At 45.0% G+C, this 15,293-nt stretch overlaps 1 protein-coding gene across 2 annotated transcripts; it reads right to left on the bottom strand.

Annotated features, from left to right (window-relative positions):
* Positions 1 to 1,238: 1,238 nt before the first annotated feature.
* On the bottom strand, positions 1,239 to 10,494 carry STAR (steroidogenic acute regulatory protein). 2 transcript variants are annotated; one of them, XM_027865584.1, is made up of 7 exons: positions 10,341 to 10,494; positions 7,898 to 8,011; positions 7,440 to 7,567; positions 4,176 to 4,334; positions 3,143 to 3,327; positions 1,990 to 2,083; positions 1,269 to 1,472 (listed from the first exon to the last, which is right to left on the bottom strand). In XM_027865584.1, exons 1-7 carry the CDS (start codon positions 10,402 to 10,404, stop codon positions 1,359 to 1,361), a joined length of 858 nt encoding a protein of 285 aa, XP_027721385.1. In that variant the 5' UTR covers positions 10,405 to 10,494; the 3' UTR covers positions 1,269 to 1,358. The 2 variants fall into 2 exon arrangements, with proteins under 2 accessions (XP_027721384.1, XP_027721385.1); XM_027865583.1 differs by lacking the exon at positions 1,990 to 2,083 and having other exon boundaries at positions 1,239 to 1,472.
* Positions 10,495 to 15,293: the final 4,799 nt, after the last annotated feature.

Genomic DNA, 15,293 nt, shown 5'->3' with positions numbered 1-15,293 from the left:
ACCTGTTCTATTAACTATTCTATTTTGTGAAGTAGAGGAAAAAGTATTTGAGAGCAGATTTATTCTCTTTGTTGCTTGCAAATCTTTTTAACAACAAAAAGCCTACCCTAATCGAGAAGTGCCTAAAACTTGGAAAAAGACCTTGCTACACTCACCTAAAAATCAAGTATTGATTTATTAATATAGAAATCTTAACTGAAGAATTGGTAGCTGTATATGTTTTAGGCCTAAACAGCATTTTAAAGATAGGCATATGTTGACACAGATCTGCTCTCCTAAAGTCCGCTGAAGTCATGGCCCATAAGGCAGAACACATAAAGTTTACTAGCCTTGAACATCCAAAACAGAAACATGGGGAGATTAGCTTTAGAAAGGGGCATTTAGTCCAACCCCTTCCTATCACAAATAAGGAAACTGAGGTCCAGAGAGGGAATGTGATTTGCCCAAGATCACAGAACAATGGAGTGACAGAGCCAGGGCTTTGAAAACAGGTGTGGGTGCAACTCCAGTATTCTTGCCATTACACCAGGATTCATATTTCCTCTTTAATGTAAAGACACTGGGAAACTATATTGATGGTTTTGATCGACCTTAACCTGCTGCTTTTTCTTTCTTTCCTTAGCATTCTTATTTCTCTATTCCTATCTGACATTCTTCCCTTTCTTTTAAGTAAATAGAATAGGCAGTCGTGAACCGTACTCTTTGATGTTCATTGTTTGTCTCTCACTTGAAACAGTTTTTATAAGTCATTCAGGCTTATAATTTAGTTTGCCAAAAAAAATGATTGTTTAGTCTCCCTACCCTCCCATTCTGTGGATTTGGCTAGCTGAAGAAGTGATCTAGTCCAAGACCCATTTAAGCAGAGGAGAAAACTTAGACCCACAGACATTCAGTGACTTACCTAAGGTCACACATGTAGTAAATAGCAGACTTGAGATTCAAGCCCAAGGCCTCCTAACTCCAAAGTTAGGACTCTTTCCTCACATTTTCACCTTCAGTCTCACCCAAGGGGCCAGAAGTATTTTTAAATGTTTTCAGCAGTTGAAGACTTAGAAGGCCTTGGGCTAGCCTCATCCCTGCCTGAACTGTTCCAGCACAGCCCTGACAGTGAACTTGGAGCAGAGAGGGCTCTTGTTTCTTGGTGCTGTCTATGGCCTTAGCCTATGCCCTTATTTGCTATACTATAAACAATTCCCTCCACCCCCTACCCCCTAATTCCCCTCTCACCACTACGCCTATCCACTGGTCTAGAAAGGAGATTTTACACAGACCCACAGGCTTTTCCCAGCTGGGTTTTTGCTAATGGGTGCACAGGCAACAATGCTTGTGGGGGACCATTAGGAGCTGTCTGGAGGTCTTCAACAACTGACAGCAGGAGCGGAGCTGGAGACCAGACGCTTGCGAAGGTGGTTGGCAAAGTCCACCTGCGTCTGGGACATAACTTGGTTGATGACGGCCTTTGGTAGCCAGCCCTGGATCATGAGACAAGTAGAAAGGTTCCTTTGAGCAAAATGATCTTAACAAGGAGAGCCCCACAGCCCTCTGGGCATAAGCCCTATATCAGTGTGTGGCATGTTGGAATTCCAGACAGCCATCCTTCAACTCCATGTGTGAATGCTACTACCCAAGACGTCAGGGCAGTTTGTAATGCTGCTTCTATAGACCTCATGGCTGTTCTCCCACTAACCATGAACCTAAAGTGGAAAAGTTTATAAGGCGATAGCTAAAACCAAAAGGAACCAGCCTAAAGCTCCAGCTGCCTAAGAGGAGGGAGGGAGGAAGGGAACAAGCATTTATTGAGTGCCTACTGTGTGCCAAGCACTTCACAAATGCCTGACTTGATCCTCACAACAGCCCTGGGAGGCAGGTGCTACTATTCTCCCTATTTTATGGCTGTAGAAACTGAGGCAGACAGAGGTTAAGTGATTTGGCCAGGGTCACACATCATGTCCGGCCTGATTTGAAGTCGGGTCTTCCTGACTCACTCACCTTGAGATCAATGCTGAGCAGCCAGGTCAGCTTAGTCTGAAAGGGGTTCCCAGTCACGGGACGGAGGACCATGCAGGTGGGGCCATGCTCGGCTCTGAGGGGATGAACACAATCAGTCACGAGATGAGAACTCACAGTTCTAGTCTCTTAAATAGTACTCGGTACCATTGCTATCATAGATCATTGGAATCCCAATAAAAATAGCTGCTATTCATATAGAGCTTACTATGTGCCAGGCATCGTGCTAAGTGCTTTACAAATATCTCATCTGATCCTCACAATTCTGGGAAGAGGCCGCTATCATCATCCCCATTTTATTGTTGTGTTCCGTCATTTCAATCATGCCCACCTCTTCACGACCCCATTTGGGGTTCTCTTGGCACGTATACTGGGGTGGTTTGCCATTTCCTTCTCCAGCTCATTTTATAGATGATGAAACTAGGGCAAACAGGGTGAAGTGATTTGCCCAGGGTCACACAACTATTTAGCGTCTGAGGCGGGATTTGAACTTGGTCTTTCTGACTCCCAGAAGTTGTTTTTAACAGTTCACTCAGGTTACATCATCACCTGCAACTCTACCACCTCCCAGATCTTTGTTTTTCTTATGGTGGGCCTCACTTAGCTATAAATAGGCAAATGAGGTTGTTATGTTTCTAAAGTGGGTCAGAACAAGTTTTGGCTACCACATGGGACAGCTATAAAAGCACTGGATTTGGGGTCAGAGGACCTGGGTTTGAATTCTGGCTCTGGGACTTACTATATCCGTGTCAACTTGGGCAAATCACTTAACCCCTCTGGTTCTCAGTTTCTTCACGTGTAAAATGAAGGACTTGTACTACATTTCCTCTAAGGACTTTTCCAGTTCTAAATTTATGAACCTGTAGGTCTTGTCCTGGTCTCTTTCTGCCTTGGTTTCCCTCTTTGGAAAACAGTGGAAAGAATCTTTGCAGGATTTTTTTTTTTCAAAAGAGGTGTTGAAAGGGAAGGGAACTAACATGGCATCAGAACTTCTTAGCAATATTTACTCAACAGTTATCCCATGTCTCCAGGCCAAAGTATGTCCAAGAATATTTATAGAAGAAATGGCCCTTGGGAAGAGATCTTAGAAGCTGAGGAGCTAGTGAGATGGGTCTTTAAGCCTGAGGGCAGTTACCTGATGATACCCTTCTGCTCAGGCATATCCCCGAAGTGGGTAGCCTTGCCGGCCAGCACACAAGTAGAACCCCGACGCTTGGCACATCGAACACTCACAAAATCTCGAGGCCCTACGATGTTTCCTGGAGTCTCGGCTGCCGTCTCGTGGGTGATAATCGTGTCCTTTCCAATCTTCTGCAGAACCTTCTCAGACACAAAAGAAAATAAGTCACTAGTAAGAAGGCGGGAAAAGAGGAAGGGCTCATTGGCTCAAACTTCAAAGACAGTTGTTGCAGATCTCATCATCATCTCCCCCATCCCTCAAACTTGGCTTCCTATTGTGTATGAGCCCAGTGCTGAGAGAGACAGAAAGTATAGAGGAGATACAGTCCCAGCCCTAGGGAGCTGGCTGTCTATTAGAAGATGACACATGCACAAATAACTTGAGTGCTTCAAGAATCCATTAATATTCCCTCTGCTAATAAAGATTATAAACTTTCTATGCCTCATTATATGGTCTTCAAGAATTACTGTGGCTGAAACATTCACCTTGGTGGTAAACTGCTCCATGCTTAATTAGGTTGGTGCTCAAATCACAGACACACAGTTCTTCCCCTGGCCCAGACCCAAAGACCTACTTAGTAGGACCTACCCCAGATCCTATTGGTATGTAGCCTCCAAGTAGCCAAGTTTACTTCCATGCCAAGATGAGGCATTGGAGAGTTTTAATGAAGGACACAAAATGATAATGCAAAATATCACATAAGTACCTTACAAAGGTTCAAAAAGTGAACTGTGAGTTAAAGGGGAAGGTTCTTAGACATGAGAGCTAAGGGTAGGAGTTAGCATCTTTGTTGGGCTTTAAAGGATAGATAGGGGGGCAGCTAGGTGGCGCAGTGGATAGAGCACCGGCCCTGAAGTCAGGAGGACCTGAGTTCAAATCCAACCTCAGACCAAACACTTGACACTTGCTAGCTGTGTGACCCTGGGCAAGTCACTTAACCCCAATTGCCTTAAAAAAAAAAAAAGGATAGATAGGAAGATCAGCTCACCTTAATCTCCTTGACGCTAGGGTTCCAGTCACCCATGTCTTCCATTCGTTCCACTAGTTCCTCATAAAGCCTCTCCATGGGCTGGTCCACCACCACTTCCAGCCGAAACACCTTGCCCACATCTGGGACAACCTTACTCAGCACTTTGTCTCCATTTGACTGTTGGAGAAAGACAGGAGAGCTGGAGTAACATTTGGGAAGAAACACCTTCCACCCGTGGGTTCATAGCAGTCCCAGATGAGCAGTATAGAGTAAAGGGATAGATAGGAGCAAGAGAATCAAAGAATATCAAAGAGTTGGAAGAGGCTTCAAAAGATTCTCCAGCCCAAATCCTCATCTCAGCAGGAAATACTTTGTTATCTAGAGATAAGTTTTCATCTACTTGAAGACCTCCTTTGCAAAGCAGTCATTCCAATTTTGGACACTTTTTAATTGTTAGAGTTTTCCTTACATGGAGCCAAGGTAGAACAGGGAGATGAAGACGAAGAAAGCAGTGACATAGTATCCTAAAAGTCTTACTCTGCTCTACTTGATTAGACCACATTGAGGGCATTATATTCAGTTCTAGTCAGCACATTTTAGAAAGAATAATGATAAGCAATATAAGTATCTAATATGGTGCGTGGCCTGGTGACCATGCCCCATGATCAGCTGAAGTTCAGCCTGTTTAATCAAAGACTTAGGGTAGGACATGAAGAAAACGACACGGTGTGGTGTATAGAGTTTAGAGTCAGGAAGACCTGGGTTCAAGGGCCGCCTCAGATACTAGCTATGTGACCCTGGGTAAGTCATTTGATTTCTCTACACCTCAATTTCTTTAACTCTAAGATGAGGGAGTTAGTATCATGACCTCCAAGATTGCTAAAGCTCTGATCCTAAAGATTTTCTGAAGGGCTGTCCTGTGGAAGAAGGATTAAATTTGTTCTGCTTGGCCCCAGAGGACAGAACAAATGGTAATGTAAAAGAAGTTAGAGGCAGATTGGGTGTATGAGGCTTTCCCTCTTCAGAGGCTGAATGACCACTTGGGATGAGGGTGGGGAGTTATAAAGGGGATGGTAGGCAGGGGCTGGGCTAGAGAGCCTTACAGGCTCCTTCCAGCTCAGATTGTGCGACACTGAGGTGCATTCCTAATTCTGACTTCCCCGGTGATCTTCCTAGTCTTCCAGAGAGGAGGTAGGAAGCTGCCTTCCCTCTTCTAGAAGAGAATGAGATAACCAGGAAGCATGCAAATGGTGATAACATCAATGGCCTCCGCAAGATGATGCTAATGGGATTGTTATCAGCAAGTACAGGCACAGCTGAGAAGGTCAGTTTGACCTTGGAAGCTCGATCACAGATCACAGAGTTCTTTGAGAGAAAAGCTCTGCATCACTAGAGGAGATGGTGATTTCTGCTTTCCAAGGTTATCTTCCCCCAAGCCACTAGTGGTGAGGGGTGCGATTCTATATTGCATAATTAACCAGAGAGTCTGGGAAAGTAATTGATGAAGTTAAAAACTTGACCAAAATTTGCAAAGTCATTCTGGCGTAATAGAAATGGTGATTACAAGGGGAATTAATATAATTGAGTCAAGGTTTGCCAAGCACCTTGCATAAATTATCTTTGATCCTGGTAATAGCCCTGTGAGGTAGGGGCTATCGGTCTTATTTCCTAGTTGGCTGCTAAGAAAATGGAAGTTTATCAGGGTTAACTGATTTGCTCATAGCCTGGTCAGTCAGCTAGGAAGCAGTAGAGATGGGGTTCAAAACCAGGCCTCTCCCAATCCCAAGCTCAGCACTCTTGCCACCACACCATATTGCCCTCACAAAATTTTCGTCTTAGATTGGGACTTCTGAGATGTGTAACTGGACTCAACCACTGAACATCAAGAGTCTTCCTTTGGAAAACTGAAATGTCATATGCACATCCAGCTTGGCATAACAAAAGGACTTTGTAAACCTTAAAGTGCTCTAGGAATATGACCTATCATAATCCTCCTATCCCCAAATAATGCTTCCACTGGTGATCAAAAAGTTAAGTAACTTTTAGCGTTATGGGAAGTAGGAATAGCCTTTGGGCCCGGAGAAGGCAATCTTAGCCAATCCTAACCAGATTTACAGGGCCCTAGAACTCTCAGTACTAATTCTGGCTCTACTCATCAAGGGAAACCAAGTGTTCCCCATTGGTAGAATCGGCAGGAGCACATAAGCAGCATGATATTACAGTAAAAAACAACAACAACAATACAATTTGTGGTCAGAAGACCTGGGTTCAAGTTCCCACTCAGTAATTTACTGTATGATCTCAGGCTACCTATCTGGACCTCAGTTTCCTCATCTGTAAACCAAGGACTTATTCATTCAGAAACAAAGCGTTTATTAAGCCATGTGCCAGACACTAAAGTACTAGAGATCCAAAGACAAAAAAAAAAAAAAAGTTCCAACTCTGCCACTAATTAGCTACATGACTTGCCCTCTCTTGGTCTCAGGTTCCTTATCTGTAAAATGACATTGGATCAGGAGTTCTTAATATTTTTTGTGTCATGGGCTCCTCAGAATGGTTTTTTAAAATTCATAACTAAAGAAAATGTAAATTTAAGTTAGATCTTAGTGAAAATATATCATTTTTCCCTCATTCAAGTTTATGGACCTCCTGAAATCTCACCAAGAACTCCCCTAAGGGGATATTAAAAAGGGATCCAGGGACCCCAGGTTAAGGAGCTCTGATCTAAATGATTTGTAAGGTCCCTTCCAACTCTAAATCCTGGGGCCCACTATGAAACCGGTGTTCCAAATCTCAGATCTACCATTGGGACTTTCCAGTTACTTCCCTAAAAGTGACTTAGTCTAAACATTCATTTTATAGATGAGAAAACTGAGACCCAGGGAGGTTTAGTTACTAATTGCATGTCACATGGCTAGTAATATCAGAGTTGGGAATCTAACCCAGGTTCTCTGAATCTAAATACGGTGCTCTTTCTGCACCAAGCTGCCTCTGTGTATCTAAGGATCACAGAGACATAAGCTTCTTGAGGTCAGGAACTGTATTTTTGCCTTTTTTTTTTTTTTTTTAAATCTCTAGGGCTTATCACAACGACTGACCCTTAGCAGGTGCTTAATGATGCTTGTTGACTGACTGACATAGATGATACGGTTAGTCAGTGCTCTAGGAGCTCAGGCGAGGAGGTCATCCTTAATCAGGGAAGAGGTGGGTGGGGTTTCAACCAGGCTTTGAAGATTGCCCATAGGAAAACAGGACCGAAGCCTTCCTTGTGCACGCTCTTACCCGCTCAGTCTCACTCTTCCAACCATCCTCATTGCCAAGGATGCCAAGGGCTTTCTGCATGGCCTCCTCCCCCTGTCGTAGATAAGCCACGTCCTGGTCACTGTGGAGGCTTTCTTCCAGCCGAGAGCCTGGGGATTGTAGGCAAAGCAGCCCCTTGAAGAAGGCAGAACCCCAATGGTCTCCCCCAGGCCCCCTGCTTCCAATTCCCCTTGCCTTTAGTTGCTCATCCTCTGAGGCTTCAACCTCCTCCAAAGAGGCAGATTCTAACTTTTAAGTAAGGACAGACAGGCAACAACAAAATGTGAAGGATGCTGGGGCGAGGGGAGGGCTGACTAGTTCTAAGGAGTCAGTTTGTCATCTTCCCTGGTCAGAAATCCCACAAGCGCGAGAAAGGGCTAGAATAAGTCTTGGAGTCTTTTCCCTACAGCTGGTGCAATTTCTGAAGCCCCAGCACTTACTAAGCAAGGAACTCCGGCGGCGAACCTGGTTGATCCATGCGCTGGGTGTTGGGCCTCCAAGCACCCTCTTGCTCAGTTCCTGGCTGATGGCCATGATCGTCTGTTGCCTTAGACCTTCAGAGAAGAGGAGAGAGAAGCAAGAATATTAAGGCTGAGACAGATCTCAGACGTCAACATAACTGATATTTACACAGGACTTTTTAAAGGTTTACAAAGAGCTTTATTTCATTGTCCCATTTACCCCTCAGAACGACTCTCTTAGCTAGGTGTCACATTATTCCTATTTGACAGATAAGGAGATTGAGGCTCAGAGAGTTTAAGTGACTTGTTTGAAATCATACAGCTGGTAGGTGACTGAGCCTGGATTTATCCTCTGGTCTTCCTGACTCCTACTCCATTGTTCTCTCTTCACCTGGTTCAATCCTTTTCTTTTATGAATGGGGAATAGGAGGCCTAGGGAGGTGAAGTGACTTGTAGGACACATCTTCAGGCTTCTACCTGATCTCCATTGCTATCTCCCCTATAGCCCACTGACTAAGAAAGAACCTGCACAGACTTTTTTTTTTTTTGAGGCAATTGAGGTTAAGTGACTTGCGCAGGGTCACAGCTAATAAGTATCTAAGGCCAGATTTGAAACAGACTATGATCTTGCCGGATGCTTTCTGGAGATTCCCATTCCAATTCTCAGATCTCTCTGGGCATGAAGCCCAATAGTTGGGATCGAGGGTCAAGTGAAAACCAAGACAAATTTAGTCAACAAGGGCATTGAAAGCCAAGAGCTTCCCTTCAGCTCTTCGGGACCAGAGTTTGGATAATGAACTGAATGGGAGATTGGCTCCTTGGATCTTGAGGTCCCTTCCAGCCAGAGCAGCTCTATTTCAGTGACTCAAAAACTATACAAACTGCCCGTGGCCACTTTTTCCACAAGATCTCTCTCTTGACTACCTGTCCAAGCATCTCTGTGATTCCTGCTGCCTCACCTCTCATCCTCATCCCTGTCTTCCCATATCCCTGAGATTATAAGCAGCCAGAGTGGCCTTGGTATCTTTATAGACTGAAGTTGTTGTTTAACGGTCATCCATAATGTCCTTTGTTTTTCTTTTTGTTTTTGTTTTTTTGTGAGGCAATCGGGGTTAAGTGACTTGCCCAAGGTCACACAGCTAGTAAGTGTCAAGTGTTTGGTCTGAGGCCGGATTTGAACTCAGGTCCTCCTGACTTCAGGGCCGGTGCTCTATCCACTGTGCCACCTAGCTGTTCCATCATCCACAATGTCCTTGAAGCTTTGGGACCCAATCACCCCTGGAAACCAGAACCTGCAGTCAGAGAACCTGGCCCCAACCCTGAGACATTCAGGAAGGAGGGACAGAGGCTATATATTCTATTAGGATGACCAGGCAATCTATGCGCTTGTGCCTTTAGAGGGAGGTAAGAGAACGTAAAGGCAGAGAGAGAGGAAAACTGTCTAAAAAGCAAGGGGAAAATGGCTCAGGTCTCTCCTTAGTTTAAACACACACACACACACACACACACACCCCAAATCCTGACATTGAAAGCTTGCAAAATGCTTTGTATAGGTTATGTCATTAGCACTTCACAGCAGCCCTGAAGTAGTCAATATGTCTCTCATTATTCCTGTTTTGCAGATGACGAAACGCTATTAAAGGATTTGCCTATGGTTACACAGCTAGTAAGTGCCAGATGTGATATCTGAACAGATTCAGCCTTCTTTCCTGCTTCCCCAAATGAGTTTGGTCTCTGGTAATACCTTTCTCCTGCCTCTCCCTGACTTTATGAATTTTATAACATGCTCTTCTGGGGTGGGAAAGTTGAGCTAGAAGTGGTTCAAGAAAAGTGATGTCTACCTCATTTCAGAAACCCCATTGATGGAGCTACCACAATCTACCAGGTGACTTTACTTGGGTATAACCCGAGGGCATCATATGGGTTCATTCATGGCTCCCATATTATCTCCCATGTGGGCCAGGTCTGAGCCAGAGAGAGGCCAGCTGCTTCTGGCACGGGAAACCATGCATGGAACCAAAGGTGGACAATTAAAGCTAACACTTCTACTCCCCACCATCAGCATCGTTTTTTATTTTTTGTTTTTTTTTTCTATCTACTGCTCTCCTGATCTATCTGCTCCCTCATTCTCTTCCTCCTTTTTTCTTTTTCCTTTGCCTACACTTTAGGACTGACAGCTTGCCTCCTCCTTAAAATCCTTGACCACCCCCAGAAACATCCACATACATGGGAAATGCCCTTCCTCTCTTTATAAAGAAGGAAAGGGGGGATTGGGGAAATGAAGTGAATTTGCCAAGCTGGTTAGTGTCACAGCCCTGGGTCACTGACTTTACCAATCAAGTGCACTGACCAATGCACCCTAGTGTCTAAGAACCCCAGGTCCCTCTTCAAAAAGGCCCCAGCCCCAGCCCAGAGTCCTCACCCTTCATATTCCGCAAATATCTGTAGGAGCTCCCAGCGCACAGTTTAAAAGTAGCCAGAAGCATTGTTCCCTGGGGCAGCAGGGGCAGTCACAGCTTTCTTGGCCTGTCAAGATTCGGCCTCCCAGACCGGCAGCTGCTCTTTGGGCCCCCGAGTTCTCCTTCTTAAATGCCCACAGCTGAAGGTTGCAGCACCATCAGGAGGAGATAAAGGGACCGTCATTCACAGAGGGAAGGAAGGGGTCAAGGATACAGAGGCATTGCTTCACTGAGATGCTTAGGCGGGGAGGGTGGAGGGAAAGGGGAGGGGGGAATCCCTGCAGCTGCAGCTTGAGCTTGTGACTGTGGGCCAGGGAAGTGGAAACTAAGAGGATGGGAACCAGGAGACCAATTAAGATCGAGTCTGGAGGTGTGAGCTAGTCACCCCAGAAGGGATTGTGTCTCCCAGCCTGAAGTCTAGTGGCCTGCTGCTAGAGCTGGAAAGAGACCTTCAAATACGGAATGTTAGAACACAGAACGATAAAGCTGGAAGAGACCCACATGGACTCTGTATTCCAAACCCTTCATTTTACAGATGGGAAAACTGAGGCACAGAGAATGGAGGTGACTTGCCCAAGGTCAAAGCTACTCAGTTATAGAGTCAGGACCTTTTGCTTTCTTGCCTTATTCCTAACTGCCACTCATGTGCTCTTTCTATACCAGATTCTCTGCTGCCTCTGGAGATTTCATTCAGTCACTTAATGAACACACACTTATTGAGTTCCTGCTACGGACAAGGCAGTGTGGGGCAGTGGAAAGCACATTGGCTCTGGAGCCAGAGGACATGACTTCAAATGTTGCTAGATACTTGGATGACTTTGGGAAAGACACTTCTCTGTTTTTTTAGAGGGGGTGGAGGAGCCCCAATCAGGGTTAAGTGACTTGCCCAGGGTCACACAGCTAGTAAATATTTGAAGCTGGATTTGAACTCAGGTCCTCCTGACTCTAAGGTCACTGCTCTATCCACTGCGCCACCTAGCTGCCCCGACCTTTATCTTTCCTGAGCCTCAGCTTTCTTAATTGTAAAATGAGGGAAGTTGGACTAGATCGGCCACTAAGGTCCCACCCCATCCTAGGTCTATATAGCCCCTATGATCCCAAGGTCCTCTATTAGACCTCAGTTTCCTATTTACTCCTCTTTGGTGGGAATTCATTTTCTTTTTTTTTAATTAGGTTTTTTAAAATTAATTTATTTTGATTTATCAACAGTCACTTCCATATGCTTTTGAGTTTAAAATTTTTCTCCCCCTTCCTCCCCACCTTCCCCAAGATGGCGCACAATCTGATATAGGCTATACATATAGATTGCTATTAAACATATTTTCACATTAGTGATATTGTAGGTAAGAATTAGAACCAATAGGAGGAACCACCAGAAAGAGGAAACAAAACTCAACAGAAGAAAAAAAATAGCAAATGGTATGCTTCAATCTGCATTCAAACTCCTCTTTGGATGTGGATAGCATTTTCCATCATGAGACCTTTGGAGATGTCTTAGATCCTTGTATTGCTGGGAAGGGTTAAGTGTATCAATATTAGTCATCAAACAACTTGGCTGTTACTGTGTGCAGTGTTCTCCTGGTTCTCCTCACTTCACTCAGCATCAGACCATACAAGTCTTTCCAGGTTTTTCTGAAGTCGGCCTGTTCATCCTTTCTTATAGCACAATGGTATTCCATTACATCCATATACCACAACTTGTTCAGCCATTCCTCAATTGATGGGCATCCTCTCAATTTCCAATTCTTTGCCACCACAAAAAGAGCTGCTATGAATATTTTTATACATGTAGGTCCTTTTCCCATTTGCTTGATCTCTTTGGGATACAGCCCTAGAGGTGCTATTGCTGGGTCAAAGGTCATGCACATTTTTATAGCCCTTTGGACATAGTTCCAAATTGCTCTCCAAAATGGTTAGATCATTTCACAACTCCACCAACTTTCCAATTTTCCCATATCTTCTCCAACATTTATTATTTTCTTGTTTTGTCATCTTGGTCAATCTGATAGGTGTGATGTGGTACCTCAGAGTTGTTTTGATTTGTATTTCTCTAATCAATAGTGATTTAGAGCATTTTTTCGTATGGCTATAGATGGCTTTAATTTCTTCATCTGAGAACTGCTTGTTCATATCCTTTGACCATTTATCAATGGGGAATGACTTGTATTCTTATAAATTTGACTTAATTCTCTACATATTTTAGAAATGAGGCCCTTATCAGAGAGACTGGTTGTAAAAATTCTTTCGATGGGAATTCATTCTTCAAGGGGCTTGGGAGGTCCAGAGTGAAACTCCCAGGGATAAATACCCCTGAAAAGGCAAGGGACGTTGTCGGGGAGAGTAGAAGTAGTTGTTCCCAACTGCCACAAAAATAACAGTGGAGGTTCTTCAAAGTTGGTAAAGCCCTTTGGACAGGTTATCCCATTTGTGTCCCCCAATGACCCTGGGAGGGTAATAGCTACTATATGCTTAGGATGAGTCAAACTACAGGCAGCACCTCCATCTCCTGTTCCCCTCAGGCCTGGACAGAGTCAGCCCAAGACCTTGCACCTCCAAACCCTGGGAATAGCAGTTAACCCAGATCACCAGCCTTGCTTCTAGATGGTCCCCCACGCCATCCTGGGAAGCAGACCCGGTGGAGAGGCAGCCTGACAACTGCTTCTATGCATAGTGATTTGCTCACCCTTCGTCGGAAGTGTCCAACCGTCTCTAAGAGGAGCAATTCCTGTGAAGGGGCTCACCTTCCTCACCAAAACTAACCCCTGACCAACTACCACTGATGGACAGTGAAGCTCAGCAGCCCTGGGAATGACAATGTCCTCCAGCAGCTGCTTCCAGACCAACCCTGCTCACCCCTTGCTCCCTCCCCCACCCCTGTCCCAGGAAGCAACCCCTGTGGAGATGCTACCTAGCAACTGCTCCTGCTTGTGCTGAAGAACCCATCTTTCTGCTCCCCTCCCTCCCTCAAGCAATCACAGCTCCGGAGCCAGAAACAAAACAAAGTCCTTGGAAGTGTCAAATGGCTCAACATCAGAAACAGATTCAATTTTTATCACTGGAAAAAAGATGACATTAAAGAAGATGCATTGCCACCTGCTTTTCTGTAGCGCCCTAAGGACCATGGGACTTTCCCATCTGATTTGCAATTGAAACCCTCCATTAGTGTGGTCTCCACCACTAGAACTCCTTGACAACAGATAACATACCTACTTCTCTATTTGTTTCTCTAGTGCTTTGCATAAAGTGCTTAACAAATACCTTTTTACAAGGCAGCTAGGTGGCGCCGGCCCTGAAATCAGGAGGACCTGAATTCAAATCCAGCCTCAGACTTAACATTTACTAGCTGTGTGACCCTGGGCAAGTCACTTAACCCCAATTGCCTAGAAACAAAACAAAAAAAAACAAATACCTTTCTATTCATTTATTGATTCATTCATCTAACTTATAGTCCTGTCTTCCTGTGTCTTTCCCATTCATTTTTTGTCAAGTTGTTTTTCAGTCGTGCTCCACTCTTCGTGACCCCATTTGGGGTTTTCTTGGCAGAGACATGAAGTGGTTTGCCATTTCCTTCTCCAGCTCATTTGATGGCAAGGAAACTGAGGCAAACAGGGTTAAGTGACTTGCCCAGAGTCACACAGCTAGAAAGTATCTGAGGCCAGATTTGAGCTCTCCAAGATGAGTCTTCCTGACTTCAGGTCCTGCACTCTATCCACTGTGCTACATAGCTGCCCCTCCCTTTCATTTACCATTTATCATTGGTCACCTCATATTGTTATTTAATTTCTACATGTGATGTCTACCCTACTAGAATGTAAGTGTCTTGAAGGCCAGAACTGGCTCTTATTCATCTTTGTCTCTTTCCTTGATGCCTAGTACGATGCACTTAACATTTGCTGACAGATTGATTGGCAGAAAGCTGTGGAGAAAAGAAGAAAAGCTGTGGAGCTGAGGAGAAAAAAGTCCATATCTTTGTCCCATTCCATACCTTGGAGGGACCTTCCTAGACCCTCTGCCCCCCTATAATATATTAATGAAGCTGGTAAATATGTTTTGGATCAGTGGGAAGTGGTGAGGTATGTGTGTCTGTATGCACGTGTGCACGTGTGTCTAACATAGTGTCCAGCTGGGTTCAGTATCACTGGGAGACAGTGATGGGTGGAGTGGAGGAGGAGGCTGTTATGAAAAGGGCAGTGTAGATAAGCTCAAGGTCCCTATGTTGCCATCCTTCCATGAATTATGGCAGTCCTGGGTGGGGGCTGGGGAAACTGAGGGACTGAGACACCCTGCTGGCTGCTGCTGACGTCAAAAGGCCGCAGTTCACTCCGAGAGAGAGGGGATGGGGAGGAGGGCTGCCATGTGACCCCCTGCAGGGCCAAGGCCCTCTTCTCTCATCTAGAAGGGTGTGCTGTGTGTGTGTATGTATGTCACACTGAGAAATCAAGAGAGCTAAAGTGGGAATGGGGGATAAGGGATTGTTATCTGCCCTACTGGCAAGGGGAGGGGGAGACAGAAGATGATGGACATTGATGTCTATGACGGGATTTCTTGATGAGGCAAAGTCCTCATGCTGAGATACAGATTACACAAAAAGTATGCCTCAGATAAGCTTGGCATTCAGCTGCAGGAGGCCCCAGGAAATAGGGAAGGGTCGGAGCTGTTGGAGAAAATGAAGATGGTGACGGGAGTTCCCAGAGGGGAAGGACTGCTTCACTTTGGCCTCTGTGACGCTCTTCTGTATCCCCAAGACCCAATCCCTTTCCAAGTCCTGTCCTTTCTACCTCTGCTCTACCTCTTGCAAGCCCCCCCACCCCTTTCCACTGCCACTGCCCTTGTTCAGGCTCATTGCCACTCACGTAATGTTCAGCACAGTTATGATATCCACTGCTCAAAGAACATCAGTGACTCACCATTGCCTA

This window comes from Vombatus ursinus, unplaced genomic scaffold (assembly GCF_900497805.2).
Source record: "Vombatus ursinus unplaced genomic scaffold, bare-nosed wombat genome assembly UNPS02014778.1, whole genome shotgun sequence".
In the NCBI taxonomy this organism is placed as follows: domain Eukaryota; kingdom Metazoa; phylum Chordata; class Mammalia; order Diprotodontia; family Vombatidae; genus Vombatus; species Vombatus ursinus.
Note: the sequence above shows the minus strand (reverse complement) of the source record. Positions and strands in the feature narration are given on the sequence as shown.

Bases quoted from the DNA above. Each gene is read 5' to 3' on its own strand.
- STAR (XM_027865583.1), bottom strand. From the start codon at position 10,404: ATGCTTCTGGCTACTTTTAAACTGTGCGCTGGGAGCTCCTACAGATAT. The intron at 4,335-7,439 runs GTAAGAGCGTGC...TTTCTCCAACAG, and splicing joins GGAAGAGTGAGACTGAGCGG to TCAAATGGAGACAAAGTGCT. The intron at 3,328-4,175 runs GTGAGCTGATCT...GTGTCTGAGAAG, and splicing joins CTAGCGTCAAGGAGATTAAG to GTTCTGCAGAAGATTGGAAA.